Source organism: Rhinatrema bivittatum, chromosome 1 (assembly GCF_901001135.1).
Source record: "Rhinatrema bivittatum chromosome 1, aRhiBiv1.1, whole genome shotgun sequence".
Taxonomy (NCBI): Eukaryota; Metazoa; Chordata; class Amphibia; order Gymnophiona; family Rhinatrematidae; genus Rhinatrema; species Rhinatrema bivittatum.
Window position 1 is genome coordinate 200,953,526 of NC_042615.1, and position 22,187 is coordinate 200,975,712.

At 43.8% G+C, this 22,187-nt stretch overlaps 1 protein-coding gene across 1 annotated transcript in view; it reads left to right on the forward strand.

Moving 5' to 3' along the window:
• Nucleotides 1–15,904, forward strand: part of BOD1L1 (biorientation of chromosomes in cell division 1 like 1) — a 441,087-nt gene extending 425,183 nt beyond the window's left edge. Inside the window, 2 exon segments of the mRNA XM_029590831.1 lie at nt 13,613–13,756; nt 14,208–15,904. Of these exon segments, the coding sequence (XP_029446691.1) occupies nt 13,613–13,756; nt 14,208–14,325 (262 nt within the window). The 3' untranslated portion in view covers nt 14,326–15,904.
• The last annotated feature ends 6,283 nt before the right edge of the window (nt 15,905–22,187 follow it).

Here is a 22,187-nt window from a genome sequence, read left to right on the forward strand (position 1 = left end):
GACAACCAGGTGGCCATGTGGTACATAAACAAGCAGGGAGGCACAGGCTCCTTCCTTCTGTGTCAGGAAGCTGCGCAGATTTGGGCAGAAGCCCTCTCCCACTCCATGTACCTCAGGGCCACCTACCTGCCGGGAGTAGACAATGTATTGGCAGACCAGCTGAGCCGTGTCTTCCAACCACACGAGTGGTCACTCAATCCTCTCGTAGCGACCTCTCTGTTTCACAAGTGGGGTTATCCCGACATAGACCTCTTTGCGTCTCCTCAGAACCACAAAGTGGACAATTACTGCTTTCTCCTTCGGAGCCAGCACTCTCGGCCGAGGGATGCCTTCTCCCTCAAGTGGGCGACCGGTCTGCTTTATGCATTCCCTCCACTTTCTCTTCTGTCGAGGACTCTCATGAAGCTACGCCAGGACGGAGGAACCATGATCCTGATAGCACCGCACTGGCCACGCCAAGTGTGGTTTCCCATACTCCAGGATCTCTCCATCTGCAGGCACATTCCCTTGGGAAAGGACCCGCATCTACTCACTCAAAACGACGGATGCCTACTCCATCCCAACCTCCAGGCCTTGTCCCTGACGGCATGGATGTTGAAAGGTTAGTCCTTCAGCCTTTTAACCTTTCGGATTCGGTTTCTTGTGTCCTGATAGCTCCGCGAAAGCCCTCCACCAGAAGATCCTATTCATATAAATGGAAAAGGTACACATCATGGTGCACTTCTCAGTCCCTTGATCCCCTTTCCTGTCCAATCTCTAAATTCTTGGACTATTTATGGCATCTATCAGAATCAGGTCTTAAAACCTCTTCCATAAGGATGCATGTCAGTGCGGTAGCCGCCTTCCATAAAGGTATCGACGGTGTCCCTATTTCAGTACAACCCCTGGTAACACGCTTTCTTAAAGGCTTGCTCCATCTGAAGCCACCCTTACGTCCTCCGGCCCCATCTTGGGACCTTAATCTGGTTCTTGGTCGTCTAATGAAACCACCTTTCGAACCTCTGCACTCCTGTGACTTGAAATACCTCACTTGGAAAGTGTTATTCCTTTTTGCTATCACTTCAGCTCGCAGGGTTAGTGAATTACAGGCCCTAGTTACCTATCCGCCTTACACTAAACTCCTGCAGGACCGGGCGGTACTCCGCACTCACCCTAAATTTTTACCTAAGGTAGTTTCTGAGTTTCATATCAATCAATCCATAATACTACCTATCTTTTTTCCCAGGCCCCACTCCAACTCCGGGGAACAGACTCTGCATACCCTAGACTGTAAACGAGCTCTAGCTTTTTATCTAGACCGTACAGTTGCTCACAGGAAGAGCACTCAATTATTTGTCTCTTTCCATCCTAACAAGTTAGGACAACCTGTGGGTAAGCAGGCTCTTTCCTCCTGGTTGGCGGACTGCATTTCTTTTTGCTATCAGCAAGCTGGCATTCCTTTTCAAGACCGTGTTAAAGCACACTCTGTGAGGGCCATGGCGACTTCAGTAGCACACCTTCGATCGGTGCCGCTTCCTGACATCTGTAAAGCTGCAACCTAGAGTTCTCTCCATACCTTTGCAGCCCACTATTGTTTGGACAAAGCTGGAAGACAGGACTCCATCTTCGGCCAATCTGTCTTGCGTAACCTTTTTCCAACGTGATGTACCAACACCCTTCCACCTGCCCGGTAGGGTGCGGATGCCCTTTCCCAAATTACACCCCAGTTGTTGTGCCTTTTGCACGCCGTTGGGTGCCTTTGGTGCAAGTCAGGACATCCTCAGCTCGGTACTCACCCATTTGTGAGGACAACCATCCTGCTTGTCCTGTGAGAAAGCAAATGTTGCTTACCTGATGTAACAGGTGTTCTCACAGGACAGCAGGATGTTAGTCCTCACGAAACCCGCCCGCCACCCCGCGGTGTTGGGTTCGTTTTATTTTTACTTTTTAGGCACTGCCTGTAGCTTTGAAAATCAGACTGAAGGGAGACCCCTGCTGGCTGCAGGGTCAGTGCCGTGCTGGGCATGCCCAGTAGGGGCCAGTCAAAGTTCTGTTAAACTTTGACAGAAGTTTTCCGTGGTGGGCTCCATCCTCGATGTCACCCATTTGTGAGGACTAACATCCTGCTGTCCTGTGAGAACACCTGTTACATCAGGTAAGCAACATTTGCTTTCTCGGTGCCAGAGAATGCCCGGGCCGAGCAACATCACCACTGCCATCACCACTGTTCCACACAGTGCTGGCAGTCCTTGGTGCTCCAGAAACACCGGAACGAGTTCTGAAGAATTCTGGACTGGCGTAACGAGACATCGAGCCGCTGCAAAGAGGGCCGTGTTCACGAGTCAAAAATGGCTCCCCTGTACCCGAGGCGTTCCCCACCGACACCGATGCAGGGTTCTGTACCTCCGCAAATTAATGTGGTCGCGACAGATACGCTCAGCCTGGACTCCTCTCTACCTGCGCCACCATACCAGGTTACAGAGTTGAGTCTACGTCCACCAGGCTATCCCTCTATGACTCCTGAAATCCACGGAGCCATCCATCTTCGCCGTCTCATCCTTCTGCGATCCACGACGGATGGTAAGTACTCTACTTTAATCCCGCTTCAGTGACAATCCCATTGAGACCTGTTCTAAACCAGGCCATATGGTTCGATAGGTTCTAGGTCGTCTGACCTTCCAAGAGCCGTATTAGTGTCACATATCGCTATTGCCAGCTATGTTGGACACAATACCAAGAGAACCTCTCTACCAATCATTTGGGATTACATCAGGACATCCTCCCGTTGTTAGCAATGGGACTCTGTACTGATTAATACTCTGGTTTCTGGTTCCTAATTAAGGACCGAAATTCCAGATGCATTCGCTGATTTGCTAAACACGAGATTCAGCGAATAGTTTCAATTGCAAGTCCACCTCGATACCTGGCAACAGATCGCGACGTTTTCTTGTGTAGCACACACAAATGCGGGTATGACTTTTACCGCTCACACTCCCGTGGGAGATTACATGATATCCTGATTACGTCAGCCCCGCCAGTTGGACACCTCCTGGTCTCTCAACTTGCCGGATATCAGAGCGGCCACCCCACTTTGTACCAAGGTTCAGGGTACAATCCCCCGGATGCTTCAAAGCGCAGAGGGGAGGGTGGGTGGGGGAGTTTTAATCTCACTATTCTTTCTTTCAACAGAAAGTAGTTACTCTCCCCCCATCCTGGACCTCAGAAATATCAACTTTCTTCAGAAGGGACAGGTAAAATGGTGTCTCTTGTCACCATGCTTCCATATCGCAGTAAGTAGATTGCCTCTAATCTTTCTATGTGCTTCATGGTGAGTCAACAATATTACAATCCCAAGTTCTGCCGGTTGCACCAGCTTCGGCAACTGGGGTATTTCATTAAATCACTATCGGTGACTGCTGTTTCTCTACGGAGTACAAAATCATTCACGCTTTTCCTTGCATGGACAGCTGCATAACCACAGTCAGTCCAAGCAAGGAGCTCTAACGTCTTCATGACTCACTATAAATCTACTGCCTGGGATTGCTGTCACTGCCATAAATCCCTTATAGAACACCTCTGGACACCACAGTCACAACGACCTTCCTGTCCAGCAACCGCACAGACATTCTAACAAATTCCTATATGTCCCTGCGCGCATATTCCGTAACTTCAGCCCCTCAGTACTTTCATTGTCGGGCCATGGGGTTTTTTCACTATGCACTTTCCTCATAGATCCAAAATTGCTATGGGTTAGGTTCAGTAAAATTTCATTATCAGTGGGTCTAAGCTGTTCAACCTCTTTCGTCCCTCATCCATATTGCAGATCTAGCCCCAAAACCTAGTCTGGTCCTGCTAATGCTCGCATTTACTCAGGGTTGTAAAGTTTGACCTAGCATCTTCTCAACCCAATATGCATCTATTCCGCTCCAGGCACAGTTTCACATGAACTTCCTGGAGCTTGTAGCCATGAGTTATGCCCTTATGCCTTCCTATACTGCCTCTGCAACAAATCTTTGTGCATACAGACAGACAGAATAGGGACAATGTGCTTTTCCAACACACAAGCATGCATAACCTCTTAGCTGCTCTGCTAGGAAACTCCGCAGCTGTACCCTTGGCCCTTGCTCGCTCCATGCATCCTCTGGCCACTTATCTAACAGACTTACTGAACGCACTAACAGACCTTCTCCATATAGGTTTCCATCCTCTCGAATGGTCTCGGACTACATGTGTAGCGAGAGAAATCTTCTAGCGCCGAGGTCAACCGAACTTGCCCTCTGCGTCCGCATCGAACTATACGGTGCACAGATTCTCCTCCCTACACATGTTTCCAATGCGTTCCCATAGGCGCCTTTGTTCCATTAAGGCCCTCTTATATGTGTCTCTTCCCCTGCTTTCATAGCCAGCACTCTTCTAATGCTGAAACGGGACGGGGTTCACTGTTCCTCAGACCCACGTCTTGGCCGAGACCAGTATGCTTCACATACTTCTCAGTCTATCACACCAGTAACCAATTTGCCTTCTCACAAGTCAGTCTCATATCATAGACTCACTGATGTTCTCAGGTACTGGTAGCTTCACAAAAACCCTTCCACACCCTTCTGAGTCAGCTTACCATGGATTATCCACTGATCAAGCAGCCTCTGTTTTCACTAGTCACGGAATGGGACATGTAATTCGTGCTTACAAGACTCCTATGTTCTCCGTTTGAGCCTTTCAGTTCCTCTCACTTAACAATCTGCCATGGGGAACTCTTTCCCTCTTAGACATCATTTCTACCAACAGGGTCAGTGAGTTACACACCTTGTTACATACTCACCCGACCCTGCGTTCCTCCGTGACCGAGTGGTTTACGTTTTCAACTTCATATCCTTCTTAAGGTAGATGTTGCATCTCACCTTACTCAGAATATACTAGGCCCACTTTCCCAACACCTCTCTCACACCAATGCGAGAGGGTTTTTTCCACTCCTTGGACTGTAATAGTGCACTTGCATTCTATCTAGACCGCACTACACTCCATAGGAATTCCACCTCTTTCCTTCTGTGGCAAAAGCCAAGCTGCGAGTTCCAGTGGGCAAACAGACCTATTCCTCCTATTTGATGGTCTGTATCTCTTTTTCCTACCAACAAGCAGGCATTTCACTACAACATTGTGTGTAACCACAATCTGTTGCATCCGTCCCAGCCTCCTCCATAGCTTACCTTCGGCCGCTGCTGCTTGTACATATTTATCTTGCTGCGACCCCGAGCTCTCTCCATACCTTCACAGCCATTATTGCTTAGATACGACTAGCCGGCATGCTCCATGTTTGGCCAGTCCATCTACTCCTATTCTTTTCGGTTTAACTACCCAACATCCTTCCACCAACCCATTAAGGGTTTCAGGATGCCCTCCGTTCCAAATTCCACCCCCATCATTGTGCCTTTTGCGCGTCTTGGGTACATTTGGTGCACTCTCGGGCATCCTCAACTCGGTACTCACCCATATGCGAGGACTACCATCCTGCTTGTCCTGTGAGAAAGCAAATGTTGCTTACCTGTAACAGGTGTTCTCACAGGACAGCAGGATGTTAGTCCTCACGAAACCCACCCGCCACACCGCGGAGTTGGGTCTGTATACGTTTTTACTTTTATTTTAGTTTCGCTTGCGCTTTTTGCTTTAAGACTAGACTGAGGGAGACACCTGTGGTCACAGGGATAATTGCAGGCTAAGCATGCTCACTGCACTCTGTGTGCCAGTGTCAGTCAAAGCTTTGTAGAAACTTTGACAGAAAAGTTTTCCGTACAGGGCTCCATCCTGTGATGTCACCCATATGTGAGGACTAACATCCTGCTGTCCTGTGAGAACACCTGTTTCAGGTAAGCAGCATTTGCTTTCTTCTGGGATCTTACCATGAAGCTCATAAACATGTGCCTGCAATATGTCAACTAATGGCTCTTTCATAACAAGTTATTACTCAGTATCTCCAAAATAGAAGTTATTTTAAGTACATCATCTCTACATGATGCTTCAGTAACACTTTCATTTAAAGACCACATCATTCCAATTATATCTCAAGTTAGAAACATAGGAATCATTTTTTATCCCAGGACAAACAGGATGCTAGTCCTCACATATGGGTGACGTCACTGACGGAGCCCTAAAGCGGGAAAGCTTTCTGTCAAAGTTTCTAGAAACTTTTGACTGGCCCTGTGAAGGCACTGAGCATGCCCAGCCTTCCATGATATTCTCTGCCACAGGTGTCTCTCTTCAGTCTTCGTCTTTCCGCACTGCAGTTTGCATCGCGGTGTAGGAGCCATTGAGAACTTCTCAATACTTTGGTGACTTAAAAGTCATATATTCTCAGATATTCTCTATCACAATTCTCTCAAGGGGTTTTTCTTCACCGGCTGGTGAGTACCTCTGTCTCATTTTATTCTCCTTAGGAGAAAATTTTTTCCTCACAAATTCCCGTTTTTGCCTCGACGGCCGTCGATCGCAATATGGCTACTGGTTTTAAAAAATGCCCGGTATGCGCCCGTAAGATGTCGCTTACCGATCCGCATCTCGAGTGCGTGATATGTCTCGGAGAAAATCACGATGTAAAAAATTGCCCGCAATGTGCCGAAATGACGCCGAAAACAAGAAAGTCTCGACTGGAAAAGATGGAACATTTGTTCCATCTTCAGTTAATACCATCGCCTTTGACGTCATCAAAATCGTCTCCGGCCGGAGCAACAAAGCGCTTGCTGCTTAAAAAATCCACCCCGGGACCGGCGGGGAATCAATCATCGTCCTCGTCCACATCAACGAAATCCGTTGACCCGCAAAAGTCATAGGCATCGACATCGAAGGTCATCGACTGAATCCGCGTCCCAGGATCCGTCGACGGCAAAGCGGCCACGTTCGGAGGAAACCTCGGGGTCTGGGCCTCATCCTCCCATCTCGACACCTGATCCCCTGCAGGGCCCTGCAGCGGATCCAACGCCTCAGCCTTCGCCACCGCTTACAACTGCTCTGGTACCATCAGTTGTAACGCCGGAATTGTCTGATATCATCAGACAAGCGATATCACAGGCTTTGAGGGAACAGCTAATTCCGACGGGCTCGTCGATGCTGATGCTTCCAGCATCGATGCCGGCAACTTTGCCGATGCCGGTGGGACCACCGATGCCGGTGTCCAGTGACGCTGAGAACGCTAGAGGAGTCGACGTCGACACCAAGAATAATAACCACATCGACGTCGATATATGCGCAATTACCATCGACTACTCCCGTATCGATGCCTATGTTGCCGCCTCCATCGGGAAAAAGGCCGCTCTCGACGTCGATGTCGAGGCCAACATCAGTGCCATCGAGGCAGACACCGATGGATGATGATGATGTTCATGACCTACCATCCTTCCAACGTCTACTTCAAAGGTACCAGGATGTCATAGACACCTTGCCCAAAAAGCCTGGGGAACATGTTTTTCCACTTACTCCCACTGATGACCCATTACCAGGTCCATCAGGACTACATTTTCCACCGAGATCCACAACAAAACACACTCACAGACAGGAAGAAGAGGATTCCTAGGATAGCCAAGATACAGAATCCTCTTCTGAGGACTTCATGTCGGATCCCTCACCTCCAGAACCCAGAAAGAAGTCCCCACCTGAAGACCTATCTTTGTCCAAGATATGGCAGACACCATTCCTTTTAAATTGGAAGCAGAACAGGACTCAAGACAACACACTTTAGAAGTCCTGCAATTGAGGATCCCCCCAAACAAGTTTTGGCAATCCCAATTCATGAGGTGCTCTTAGACCTGCAAACACCGTATCTGGGAGCATCCATCCACAGTGTCATCAGTAAACAAAAGGGTGGATTCATCTTACTTGGTACAATCAGGGTGGATTCATCTTACTTGGTACAACCAGGGTACCAAAAGGCACAACTACCACATCAATCTGTGGTAGTTGAATCTGCCCAGAAAAAGTCAAAAAGGATCCGCCCTAATTCCTCCACCCCACCTGGCAAGGATCATCGCTTCCTTGATTCTTTGGGAAGAAAGATCTATCAATCTTCAATGCTAAATTCCAGAATCTCTGCATACCAGCTGTACATGACACAGTATCAGAGAAATTTATGGAAGCAGATGGAGGACTTTACAAAATCTTTTACCTGAACAGCTTCAAGAACCTGCACAAGCCATTATACATAAAGGCCTGGAAGCAGGTAAACATGAAGTGAGAGCGGCCTATGACAGTTTCGATACTGCCTCCAGGACTGCAGCTGTGGGCATCGCTGCACGCAGATATGCATGGCTCAAGGCCTCTGACTTCAGGCCTGAGGTCCAAGAAAAACGTGTTGATCTTCCATGCAAGGGAGATAACCTATTTGGGGAAAATGTTCAAGAGGCAGTCCAACAACTGAAGGATCACACAGAGACTTTGCGTCAATTGTCCCAAATACCTCAGGATCCTTCCACACAGCCTCCTCGTCGACTTCCCCGCAGAGAAACAAGGAGGCCTTACTATAGGCCACGCAAATACTACTCCCAAACATCTAGGGGTAGATCCACTAGGCCTCAACAGCAACATGCCCAAACTAGACAACCCAGGGCACCTCGTACTCAACCTCCACCTCAGACAGGCCCTGCGTCTGGGTTTTGAGATACAGCCCAGAGAACAAGCCACTCCTTTAAACCCTCACACACAACTTCCAGTGGGTGGAAGAGTATCCCATTTTTACACTCACTGGAAAACAATAACAACAGACCAATGGGTGCTCTCTATAGTTGCTTAAGGATACAAACTAAATTTCCTGTCAATTCCACCAGAATTTCCACCAAGAGCCTTCCCACAACAAGAGTCTCAACTAATTCCTCTACAAGCAGAATTATCCACCCTTCTGAAAATCAGGGCAATACAGTTAGTCCCCCAATCTCAGAAGGGAAGAGGATTCTACTCCTGTTACTTCCTCATTCCAAAGAAAACAGGAGGCCTAAGGCCCATCCTAGACCTAAGAAATCTCAACAAATTTCTAAAGAAAGAAAAATTCAGGATGGTTTCCCTAGGCACCATGCTTCCTCTTCTTCAACAAGGAGATTGGCTTTGTTCTCTGGATCTTCAGGATGCTTATACTCACATCCCAATATACCCTCCTCATCGCAAGTACCTGCGCGTCATAGTGGGTCATCAACATTACCAATACAGAGTACTCCCTTTCGGACTCGCCTCTGCACCCAGAGTGTTCACAAAATGTCTAGCAGTCATAGCAGCACATCTACGCAAACAAGGTGCTCATGTCTTCCCGTACCTTGACGACTGGCTCATCAGAAGTCAGTCTCTACAAGGAGCTCTCGATTCTCTCAGTCAAACAATTGCAACACTACATTCAGTGAGTTTCCTGATCAATTATCAAAAATCCCATCTCACACCATTATAACTGCTTCAATTCATAGGAGCAGATTTGAACACCAACCTTGCAAGAGCTTTTCTACCAGAAGATCGTGCAGAAACAATCTCACTGCTAGCAACGTGGCTCAGCTCACAAACACAAGCAACAGCTCACCAGTTTCTAACTTTACTAGGCCACATGGCCTCTACAGTTCACGTCACACCCATGGCACGTCTAGCCATGAGAATAACACAATGGACTTTAAGATCACAATGGATCCAAGCCATTCAACCACTGCATACTCAAATTCAAGTAACACACCAACTACGTTCTTCTCTACTATGGTGGATGAACAAGGACAATTTGCGCAAGGGCCTACCTTTTCAACAACCAGTTCCACAAATAACTGTAACTACAGATACAGATGCATCCACCTTGGGTTGGGGAGCTCACATAAACAATCTCCAAACACAAGGGACTTGGACAAAGCTCGAAGCAACTTTTCAAATCAATTTCCTGGAACTTCGAGCTATACGTTATGCTCTACATGCCTTCAAGGACTGCCTTACACACAAGACTGTTCTGATCCAAACGGACAACACAGTAGCCATGTGGTACATAAACAAACAAGGAGGGACAGGCTCGTACCTCCTTTGTCAAGAGGCAGCTCAGATATGGGGTTGGGCCCTGAACAACTCCATGTTTCTCAAGGCAACTTATCTGGCAGGCATTCACAATGTAGTGGCGGACAGACTAAGTCGTCAATTCCATCCACACGAATGGTCCCTGGATCCCTCAGTAGTGACCAGGATATTTCAACGTTGGGGACAGCCAACAGTAGACCTCTTTGCATCACATCTGAATCACAAAGTGGACAACTACTGATTCCTATACAACTTGAACAACAGGCCAACCAAGGACGCCTTTGCTCGCCCTTGGAACTCAGGCCTACTATACGCGTATCCTCCAATACCGCTCATAACCAAAACTCTAGTGAAGCTGCAACAGGACAAGGGGACCATGATATTCATAGCCCCATATTGGCCTCGACAAGTATGGTTTCCCACACTCCTAGACCTCTCAGTCAGGGATCCAATTCGTCTGGGAGTAGCTCCCACTCTCATAACTCAAGATCAGGGTCGGCTGCGCCATCCCAACCTCCAATCCCTATCCCTGACAGCATGGATGTTGAAAGCTTGATCTGACAACCACTCAATCTTTCATCCAATATATCTCAAGTGCTTATAGCTTCACGTAAACCTTCCACACGGAAGAACTATGCTTCCAAATGGAAAAGATTCACTTTCTGGTGCAAGCAAAACAACATAAATCCTTTCACTTGCCCTACAAATTCTTTACTAGACTACTTATAACCCTCTTTCAGAATCTGGTCTCCAGACTTCATCTGTTAGAGTTCATTTAAGTGCAATCTCCGCTTACCATAACCAGGTAGCAGATGCACCTATCTCTACACAACCTCTTGTCAGCAGGTTTATGAGAGGTTTAACTCACCTCAAACCACCAATTAGACATCCAGCCACACAATGGGATCTCAATTTGGTTTTATCAAGACTTATGCATTCTCCTTTTGAACCCATACATTCCAGTGAGCTAAAATTTCTTACATAGAAGACTATTTTCCTCATAGCCATTACATCAGCTAGAAGGGTTAGTGAGTTGCAAGCACTTGTCACATATGAACCTTATACTAAGTTCTTACATGACAGCGTGGTTCTCTGTACTCATCCTAAATTCCTCCCCAAGATAGTCACGGAATTCCACTTAAACCAATCCATAGTTTTACCCACATTCTTTCCAAGGCCTCACTCTCATCAAGGAGAAAGGGCCTTGCATACCTTGGACTGTAAGCGTGCTTTATCCTTTTATCTAAACCGCACTGCAGCCCACAGGAAATCCAATCAACTCTTTGTTTCCTATGACCCAAACAAACCAGGTAAACCAGTGGGAAAACATACTCTATCCAACTGGCTAGCAGATTGTATACAATTTTGTTATGAACAAGCAGGCCTTCCTCTCCAAGGGCGAGTAAAAGCACACTCAGTAAGAGCAGTGTCAACTTCAGTAGCACACTATCGTTCACTGCCAATACTTGACATATGTAAAGCAGCAACATGGACTTCTCTTCATACCTTTGCAGCTCATTACTGTTTGGACAAGCAAGGAAGACAAGATTCATCCTATGGACAATCTGTCCTAAAGAACTTGTTCCCAGTCTAATCCCAACTCCTTCTACAACCTACTATGATCTTCAGCTGACTCATTTCAACAACAATACTTCACTGTTGCCTCAATACAAAATGACTCAGCCTCTAGCTTGCTAATCACCCATATGTGAGGACTAGCATCCTGCTTGTCCTGGGATAAAGCAAAATTGCTTACCTTGTAATAGGTGTTATCCCAGGACAGCAGGATGTAGTCCTCACACAACCCACCCGCCTCCCCGCGGAGTTGGGCCTCATACCTTTTATTATTTTATTTTTGCTAACGCATTTGCTACATACGAGACTGAAGAGAGACACCTGTGGCAGAGAATATCATGGCATGCTGGGCATGCTCAGTGCCCTCACAGGGCCAGTCAAAAGTTTCTAGAAACTTTGACAGAAAGCTTTCCCGCTTTAGGGCTCCGTCAGTGACGTCACCCATATGTGAGGACTACATCCTGCTGTCCTGGGATAACACCTATTACAAGGTAAGCAATTTTGCTTTCCAGCAGTTCGGACCTTTGAAATTCAGGGTGACCCAAATTTTGGGTTAGTGTGCACTAACTCCCCATTAGTGCACGCTAACTCCCGTTCATGCACGCTAACATTTTATCGTTAGCATGCACTAACGGGGAGTTAGTGCGCAATAAACCGAAAATGAATTTTTCCTGAAATTTCGGGAAAAATTTGTTCAGGTTTCGGGGTCCCCGAACCAGGACGAATTAGGCAATTTCAGCAAATGCACATCCCTAGATTGCATTGCCTTCTGCTCCAAGCAGGCAGGCAGGCCTCCAGCTGGCCGGCAGGGTGAAGTCTCATTCTATGCGGGCTATGGCGGCATCAGTGGCCCACCTGCGGGCAGTCCCTATCGCTGAAATCTGCAGAGTCGCGACCTGGAGTTCACTCTACACCTTTGCAGCTCACTAAGTCTCGACAGGGATAGTCGCCAGGACAGCGCTTTTGGCCAGTCTGTCCTCCACAACCTATTCCAGTGCTGAACCCAACTGTTCGTATCGTGCTCTCTGTGGGGCCAAACTGCCCCTGCTTCCCACAACACCGCAGTTGTGTTCTGCCCGTTGGTACCTTGTTTGGCTACTGTGGGGTCTCTCTGTTCCCAGGAGGCAGTCTGGAGCTCTGTAATCACCCACATATGAGGACTACCATTCTGCTTATCCTAGGAGAAAGCAGAGTTGCTGACCTGTAAAGGTGTTCTCCTTGGACAGCAGGATGGTAGTCCTCAGGAATCCCACCCGCCTCCCCACGATGTTTGGTTCACCTTCATTTTGTTGTTTTATTTTTTCGCTCGTATTTTGCTATCTTACGAGACTGAAGGGGGACCTCGCGTGTATAGCAGCAGGCTGGGCATGCTCAGTCTGCCAGTCAAAGTTTTCTGTGCCAGGCTCCATCTGATGATGTCACCCACATGTGAGGACTAACATCCTGCTGTCCTAGGAGAACACCTGTTACAGGTAAGCAACTTTGCTTTCCTTTTTATCTGCTCTGGGCATCTCTTCTCCTCTCCTGATTGCCAACCCTGTGCCTTCTTTAGCTTATTCAGGTCTACCAATGTGACATTTGTCACATTTACTTCATGGTAAAAGCCTATAGATCTCTGACTCTGATATCTGACTTTCCTTTACTACTAAAAGACATATGTGGTTTTTCAAAGCCCATTTTACTACATCTTTTTTGGTGGTTCAATAAAAGGTATCACGACATAAAAAGATTCCAGTGTTGTCCATCTAAAATCTTTGATATGTACTAAATTCACTAGAAAATTTGAAAACAATATAGAAGAAAACCTCTTTGGTATGTGAAACAATGTTTCTTAAGAAGATGAACGCTTAATAAAGAACAAGAATAGTTAAAATGACAACAAATATGGAAGTGTTCCATCAATCATTCTGTGTGTGCCTCACTTTAAGAAAGTAAAGTCTCCATCAAAGAGACAAAGGCTTCTGATTGAGTGATGCTGTCCTTTTTATTGAAACCATCTTTGAATATTTCTTGCTTAAATAATCAGAGGATTGTTTTTGTAATTCAGGAATCAGCCACATAAGCCAACTACACGAGCAGCTTCCAAACTCAATCTATCTGAGTCCATTCCTTCAAGAGAGCGACGATTATCATCATCAAAAGAGAAGTCCACACCAGAAATGAAGTCTAATAAATCTGGCCTCCTGCCACGGTAAGCCAAAAAAAAAAATGGAGCACATCTCTATAGAAATATATTGGGAAACACCATCTGTTGCTATAACTTAAAAGGTTATATAGAAAACATTTGGGAATGTTCATGGTGCATGGAATAGTAATAAACATTATTAGAAGTGACCAGGTGTAAAAATCTTATTTTCCAAGCCATTATATATCTAAAATAGAATATTTTGGTAGTAAATCATAGGAGTACTTAATTTGCATGCAGAGGTATCCATGTCCACATAAGGGTGTCAATAGCTTTATAAGAAGGAAGTTGGTTCAGTAAGGTGGGAAATTCAAAAGGCTTTTTCCAAGGTGTCAGACTCTGCTTGCTGGAAAGCTTGTACTGATGCATGAAAACAAACATTCTCTAGAAAATTGAGTATGGGTAAAAATGCTTTTTATATTGGGAATCATTTTTATTTGGTTTTTTGGTGATGCAGATCAAAGACACAGTCATCAGCAAGCAAACGAAAAAGGGAAGCCAGTCCACCAACGGTGCGTACACGAGGCCAGCAGCCACCGGATGAAACTCTGATCAAAAGAGCAAAGCGGCAATAATGCTTTTCCTTATTTATGAATAATAGCCTGCTATGTTAAAAAAGAGTAGATGCATTTTAAGAAAAGAACATAGAGATTTGAACCTGTGATGAGATAGTAACTTTTCCTTAAGTTTTTGAGAACTGTACAAACTGTGTTTATTCCATGTATGGCACATTCTTAAGATGATGAAAATAGGTTTTATGTTTCACTTAAGTTCTATATAATTTTCAGCTCTGAGAGTGCTGTGATGTACTTTTGAAAAAGTGCAGCAGCGAAGAGTTCATGGCAAGTAGTACATACAAGTATGTAAAATTGGTTGTAAATTCAGTGTTTGATGCTAAACATGTTATTTATTTATGAGAAGGATTTATCTAAAAGCTCAGTTTAGTAGAAGATAGTCAAAGTTCTCAAGTTGCCACCTGAAATCCATTACTCTTCCTTGATCCTGTAATTAGCCAGCCTACAACAGTATAGACACACTCCCCTTGCATGTGTTCAAATAAAATAGATTAGCATAGAAAATGCCTTATTTTTTCAGTTTCTGCTTGTCAATAACATATGAAAAGAAAACTGAACTGATTTGTTGTCAGATGATGTTTGCATATGTTAATATAGGGCTGGCCTCAGTGAGGTGCTTACCAATATTACTGCTAGTTCAGGTAAGACCAATAAAGTGTGTTTATAGAACCCAGTGGAGCTATGCATCAGCTGGTATTTTTCGGTATGTGTCTATTCTGGTGATGAAAGACCCGGTTGGTTTTGTTTTGTAAATATGTTTTGATGACAATTTTCTTTTGCTAAAGTAACACTTTTTCAAATTACTGTATAGCTTCAATATTTCATTGTGGGATTTTTTTTTTTTAATAAATATCTATATGCTTTAATTGCAAAATGCTATCTGGCACTGTTGTCAGAATTGTTTTGTTTGTAATTTGTTTTCAGTAAGAACAAATATGCAAGTGTTTGAAAATATCATAATCCACGTTGGGTCTGATTTTCAAGGATTTTCTCATCTTCGGTGCCTATAACAGTGCTAAAAGAAATTCTGTATTTAAGTTTCAAGCAAAGTAAGGTAAAATAGAAAAAAGGGTAAAAAGCCCAAAAGCCAGCTGGCTTGTACACTTTTGAAATTCTGCATGTTTTGCCCAAAGATTTAATTTCCTGTGATTTCTGGAAGAGAAAAAAAAAATGCCACAGAAAACAATTGTGTGTGCAAAAGGTTTTCCTTTTGGAGAAAAAGTACCATGGATTTTCTTTATGATTTTGTTTTCCTTTTGTAAAGTTACAGGAAATTTAAATTTTAATGCAAAACTTGCTCTATTTCAAATTTATTCACGTGAACTGACATGCAGCTGTTTGCACATTTTTGGCTTTATCCTCTAATCTAGCCAGTTGTGTCTTGCAGTGAAGTGACAGATAAGTTGCCAAACAAAACAAAAGCTATTTTGTTCTGTATTTTTATAATTTATAACCTCTGTTGTCTTCTGTTTTGTTTTACTTTTGTTCTGGATTCCTTTTGTGCTACAGTAAATATTTCTGTCAGATGTCAGTTTGTTCCCTTATGATTTTTTTGTATATAATTAAAAAAATGGTTTTATGAAAATACACTGGTGGTCATTTGTTTAATGATAAAATTATTTATTATGGGGCCAGCCTGGTGGCTCAGCACTGTCATGAGAAAGATCCCCAGTTCAATCCCTGAATTTGTCTTCCATTCTCCCAGGCTAGAGTTGGGAATAATGTGGAGGTAGCACTCACAGCCTTCTGAGGAGAAAGGGAGTTGTGATCATTGCTTAAAGGTGACACCAAGTGACTTAATTCAGGATTTTGAAAGAAGCCCTGGTTCATGACCTCCAACTCAGGGCCATCACTGCAATGACCAAACTCTAGGTATATTGGAGGAAGATTTAAAAAGAGGGGAAAAATCCACAAGTAGTTGTGATTGAAGGCTCATGGTCGAAGATCCCAGCCCCAGCTCCAATTGAGCTGGAAGCACAAAGGAGCAGGAGGAAACTTCTGGGTCAAAAATATTCATTATGTATTTATTTATTTGAGGTTTTTACTATACCGACATTCGTTGGTGGAACATCGATTCAGTTTACAGACAAACAATGAAGCAGCAACATAATTACAGTGTAACAATAGGAACAACTTTACAGAGTAACAGCGTAATGGATTGCAGATAAACAGTTGGACAGCAACATAGCTTTATAGTGTAACAATAGTTACAGCTTTACAGTGTATCCATAAGAAAAGAGGCGGGGGGGGGATATATCTAGAGGGATTGATAGGCTTGAAAATGTAAAGTAAATAATCAAAAAACAAGGAACAGAGATAAACTTAATTAAAATAATTAAAATAAATTAAGAGTATACTAATAAATGCACCAGGTGTAGTTTGAAGTTAAGCAGAATCATCAGGTATAGAGTTAAGAGTCATATTTGAGGAATAAATAGTCCTCTCGGTAAGGCGCACTGTTGTGAGGTAAAGGGGTTAAAGAATGTGGGGGGGACGAAAATGGGGGTGTGAGTAGTTAGATTAGCTGAGGGAGTGTATAAGGTGATGGGTAAGGTCCTAAAAGGTCATGAGTAAGCTTGTGTAAAAAGCCAAGTTTTTAGTTTTTGTTTAAATTTATGCAGGCAGTGTTCTTGGGGTATGTCAGTAGGCATAGTATTCCAGAGTGTGGGGCCAGCAATGGATATTATGCGGTCTTTAGTGGCATTGTAGTGGGTAAGTTTGGATGTGGGGTTGCTATTTAGCGTGATCGGGTGGGTCTATTAGTGCTCAGAAGGTGAGGGAGTTATGTAACCAGTTTGTATCTGGGTTATGTAAAGTTTTGTGTATTATTGTGAGGGTTTTGTAGTGTATGCAATGTTGGATTGGGAGCAAATGTAGTTCTTTGAGGATGGGGGTTATGTGTTCGTTATAAATTAAGAAAATGGGAGTTTCCTCTGGAAAAGGCAGGGGTAGATGTTAAATATGACTGCTTAGCAAAGAAGGACAATGGCATCTAAGAGACTGGTTAATGTATGAAAAAGCCATAATTCAAATGTTATCTAATACTCATGAAGCTAATCAACCTTGCTTCTGTTAAATAGGACTGGATTTAAATACTCTGCCTCACTTTAACAACTATTTTTAATTAATCCCCAACCTGGACAGGAGCCTTGTAATCCTGGCCGCACTTTTTTACTTTTTTCTTTTCATACCCCTGATTTTTCTTTCATTAATTGTCTATCCTCCATGCTGATAGAATACCCAGGCTACTCTTAGAAACATTCTTCAGCCTAGGAGCTGGCAGGAAGTCTTCTCCAACACTGCCTCTCAATATCATTTTATAGTGGCATGAGTCAACATAATAGCAACAGCTCTCCAAGTAGAAGAGAAGATAGCGGGTCAGGGAACATGGGCCCTCGAGGAGCGAGTACCGGTTACCTGATAGCGACCTGAAAGAAGCAAAGAGGCCCCCGAGGAGCGGGTACCCCGTTAGCAGAAAGAGTCCAATGGAGTTGGAAGGCAGAGTAGCTGGGTATGGAGAGCGAATCCCATCCGTAAGATTACCCCCTTGCTAACTCAATAAACTGTAGGCTTAAATATCCGGGCAGCGTGACGTCATCATGGGGGGGGGACACCCCTGAGGAACTCGCCAAAGAGGAAATAAGAATGAGGGCTGCGCGGTGCTCGCACCCTAAGATACCTGAAGAACATGGCGGGAGGCAGCGCCCAAGCCGGTCCAGGGACGCCGGAGAGGATGGCATGCAGATGCCGCGGCAGCCAGGCGTCCATCAACAGCAGGAGGAGCCGCAAGAAAGGAAAGGTAGGCGGAGTGAAGCCGTCGGGCAGCGACGGTCGCAACAGTGACACTGTACTAATTCTTCTGTGTGTGACATAGTGTACATTGCAAGCATTATTATTTTAACAAAAGTGACTGTCTGGTCTGCTCTTTGTGCATGTTCACACTACATTGATTGGAACACTAAACACCCTTACCCTCACTCTATACCACTGTGCTTGCTGTCACACCCCTCACTTTGTACCTTGGAGGAGGTTGATGCCACTATGCTTGCTGTAATATCCTTCACTGTATGCCATGGTGTACTGATGTCACTGTTGGTACCCTTTGCCATTCTTTCTGTGCCTTGGGGTGTTCAAGCCACTGTTTGTGGTTTTGCCCCTCTTTTGGTGCTCTGCGGTGATCTTGCTGCGATTCATGCTGCTTTGTCCCTCACTGTGGCTTGGGATGTTCATGCTGTTGGTGCCCTTTCCTCCTCTTTTGGTACAATGGGAGTATTCATACCAGTTTTGGTGTCTTGAGCAGAGCTATTGCCTCTGCTGATAATGCCTGCCTGCAAGTTTTTAAAAAATTGGATGGAAAATCTAAAAAAATGGATTAATTTCTTCCCCTATTGACTTTAAACTGATATGATGTATTTTTCGAATACTCGTATATAAAAACAATTTAAATAAATAAAATAAATACTGGAAATGAATGAAACAAATGACCCACATGAAATGAATGAGCATCTGATCCAAATCAAATAAAAAAGGAAACCAAACCAAAAATCTGAAATGAAAATTGAATCATGTACACTCCTATACTCAAGTGCTTGCTTCCATCTAGCGCTACCTCCTTTTCCCTACCCACTTGCCATGATTGATGCACTTCCTTAGTTTCTATGAGGTTATTATTCAGATGCTTGCCAGCTAGCAAAGCTAGCCAACTAAATTTTTCCAGTTAACTTTGCTGAGATATTCAGCAGCATGGATGCTGCTGAATATTCCCAGCTATTAATATTCCCAATTAATAGCCACTGCTATTAATTGTATCAGTAGCATGGGATTTTCTTAGTGTTTGGGTAATTGCCAGGTTCTTGTGGCCTGGTTTGGCCTCTGTTGGAAACAGGATGCTGGGCTTGATGGACCCTTGGTCTGACCCAGCATGACAATTTCTTATGTTCTTATGTTTCTTTCTTTGCTTTCCTTCCCTTTATCTTCTGCTTCTTAGAAGCAGAGGTGGTGATAGGCAAGGACTTTATAAGCAGAGACAAAAGGCACATGATGAAACTTATTTAACATGAGCGTACATGGAAATGAACATAACACTAAGTTTTAAATCACTGCTGTGATTAGGTAAAAGCTTTTATCATTTAGGGTATTTAGGTGCTTTGAATTTATTTTCAAGTCAGTGTTTTTCATGGTATGTCATGCTTACAAACGTTCTTAGTATAAAAAAAAACTTGAATTAAGCTTATAAGTTCTTATGAACATACCATTTCAGAAAAGAAGAAGATTTTGCTGCTGGCTGAAGATTATCAGTGAGTATTGCTTTGGGAAATTTTAGGACTTAAAACGTTTGGGGGGAGAGGTAAAATAATGGGATATATTCTTTAATATGTGTGCCTGAAATAAAAACCTACACGGTAAATTACACAGAGGGTCAACTATTAATCACACTCTCTGATTATGCTTGTAGTTATATCACATCACAGAGAGACCTTATATTCATATAAAGTGCAACCATTTATTTAGAATTCACAACACATACCTAAATAGACACATTAAAAACTAAACTAGCCCATTCATTCCACCCATACATTCATACCATCATATTAAAAAACATTTCTTCACCAAAAAGCACTCTGTATAAATTACAAATATTTCAATGTATATATAACAAATCAATATTAATACAAAATTTAAATATATCCCCTCTCGTTGGATAATAATAACGTAACATTTATTGAGGCCAACATTGAAATATGTGGGCAGAGATATAAAATAGGAGGTTTCATCCAATGAGAGGGGATATATTTAAATTTTGTATTAATATTGATTTGTTATATATACATTGAAATATTTGTAATTTATACAGAGTGCTTTTTGGTGAAGAAATGTTTTTTAATATGATGGTATGAATGTATGGGTGGAATGAATGGGCTAGTTTAGTTTTTAATGTGTCTATTTAGGTATGTGTTGTGAATTCTAAATAAATGGTTGCACTTTATATGAATATAAGGTCTCTCTGTGATGTGATATAACTGAAATAAAAACCTAGCATAAGGTAGGTTATTCAACTAGCAGCATGACAAGGAGAATTCTTAATGTTATATCTGACAGATGCATATTTGCATATTCTGATTAAAAAAAAAAAAAAAGATTATCAGAAATATGTTTTCCTTGCAATGATCGTAGGGTGGTCAGGGGAACACCTTCAGTGTCAGGCTCTCCCTTTTGGGTTGGCCATGGCTCAAAGATCTTTTTCCAAGATGATGGCTTTGGTGGCGGCCCTATGCAAAGAAGGTTTTTTGGTGCATCTGTATCTGGACACTTGGTGGATCTGACCGTAGTTGACCCAGAAAGCGAATCAGTGACTGCCAAAGTAATGCAGTTATTGCAGGATCTGGACTGGGTTTTCAATTTTGACAAAAGCATCTTGCTTTCCTTTTGATCAGTGGAGTACCTCAGGGTTCAGTTTGATTCCAGGGAAGGCCGGGTACAGTTGACAGACTAAAAGTATGAAAGTTTGTATGGATTTATTGAGGATTGAGAGATCCATGGTGTGGATTTATCTTCAGCTATTGGGTTCCAGGGTGCTGCTTGGATTTATTGCCTTGGGCAAGGGACTTACTCTGGAAGTAGTCTCTTCAGTCCCAGGGATATTTCATAGATACATGGAAACATGACAGCAGAAAAAGACCATATGGCCCATCTAGTCTGCCCATCTGTTCAATTTATGTAGCCTTTTCAATTCCCATCACTCCCTCAGAGATCCCCTGTATTAATCCCATGCTTTATTGAATTCACATACTATTTTTGTTTTCACCCACCTCCACTAGGAAGCCGTTCCATCTATCCACTACTCTTTCTGTAAAGAAATAGTTCCTAAGATTACTTCTGAGTCTACTTTCACCCATATCCCAAGACTCTCTTGTTCTAGAACCTCCTTTCTGTTGAAAGAGGCTAGCCTCCTGTACATGGAAATGTCTCTATCATATCTCCTCTAGCTCACCTTTCCACTAGGGCATACATGCTTAGATATTTGTCTATCTCCATTTGCTTTAGAACAAAGCCCACTGCTCATTTTAGTAGCCTCCTTCTGGACTAACTCCAATTGGTTTATATCCTTTTGAAGGTGAGGTCTCCAGAATTGTGCATAGTATTCCAAATGAGGTCTCACCAGGGACTTTTACAGGGGCCACTACCTCTTCGGGAGACCATCTGAGGCCCACCTAAGTCCAGGTGGTCCGGGTACCCAAGGGCTCAACCTGCGGAAACCCCGGACTGTTATTGGCGAAGGTCCAGCTAGCCTCTGTCTCCTCGTGTGCTCCACCTCCTGGTGGCAGGCACTCTCTGGGTCCGACCAGAGGGCTGTACCAATCCTGCACCAGGCCAAGAGTCCACCTCCAGCGCAACAGATTGTATAAGAGTTGGCCCTTAATTCTGAAAGGTGCAGATAGTGTCTATTGCCTGTTACCAAGGCCAGTTGATAGGTAGACTTTTATCATCTCATCTGAATGTATCTTTTCTTCAAGAAGTGAAGCATATTTGACCTTCGATAAAAGCATCAGTACCTTGCAGGAATTGGAATTTGATGTTGTCATACATGGTTGGTCATCCTCTTTGAGCTTCTAAGAAAGATGTCGCTTAAGCTATTTACTCTTAAGGTGGTGTTTTCTGGTAGCATTATATTCTGCCATATGAATTTTGGAGCTACATTGTGTAAAAAATCCCTTTTGGGGGTTCTATGGTTGAGGCAATGTATATTCTCCTGGTTCCTTCCTAAGATGGTTTTTCATTTTCTTTTCCATCTTAACCAGACGGTATATCTCCCTTCCTTTCATATGGACTCAGGAGGCAAAGAGTATGCTCAATTTTGTCAT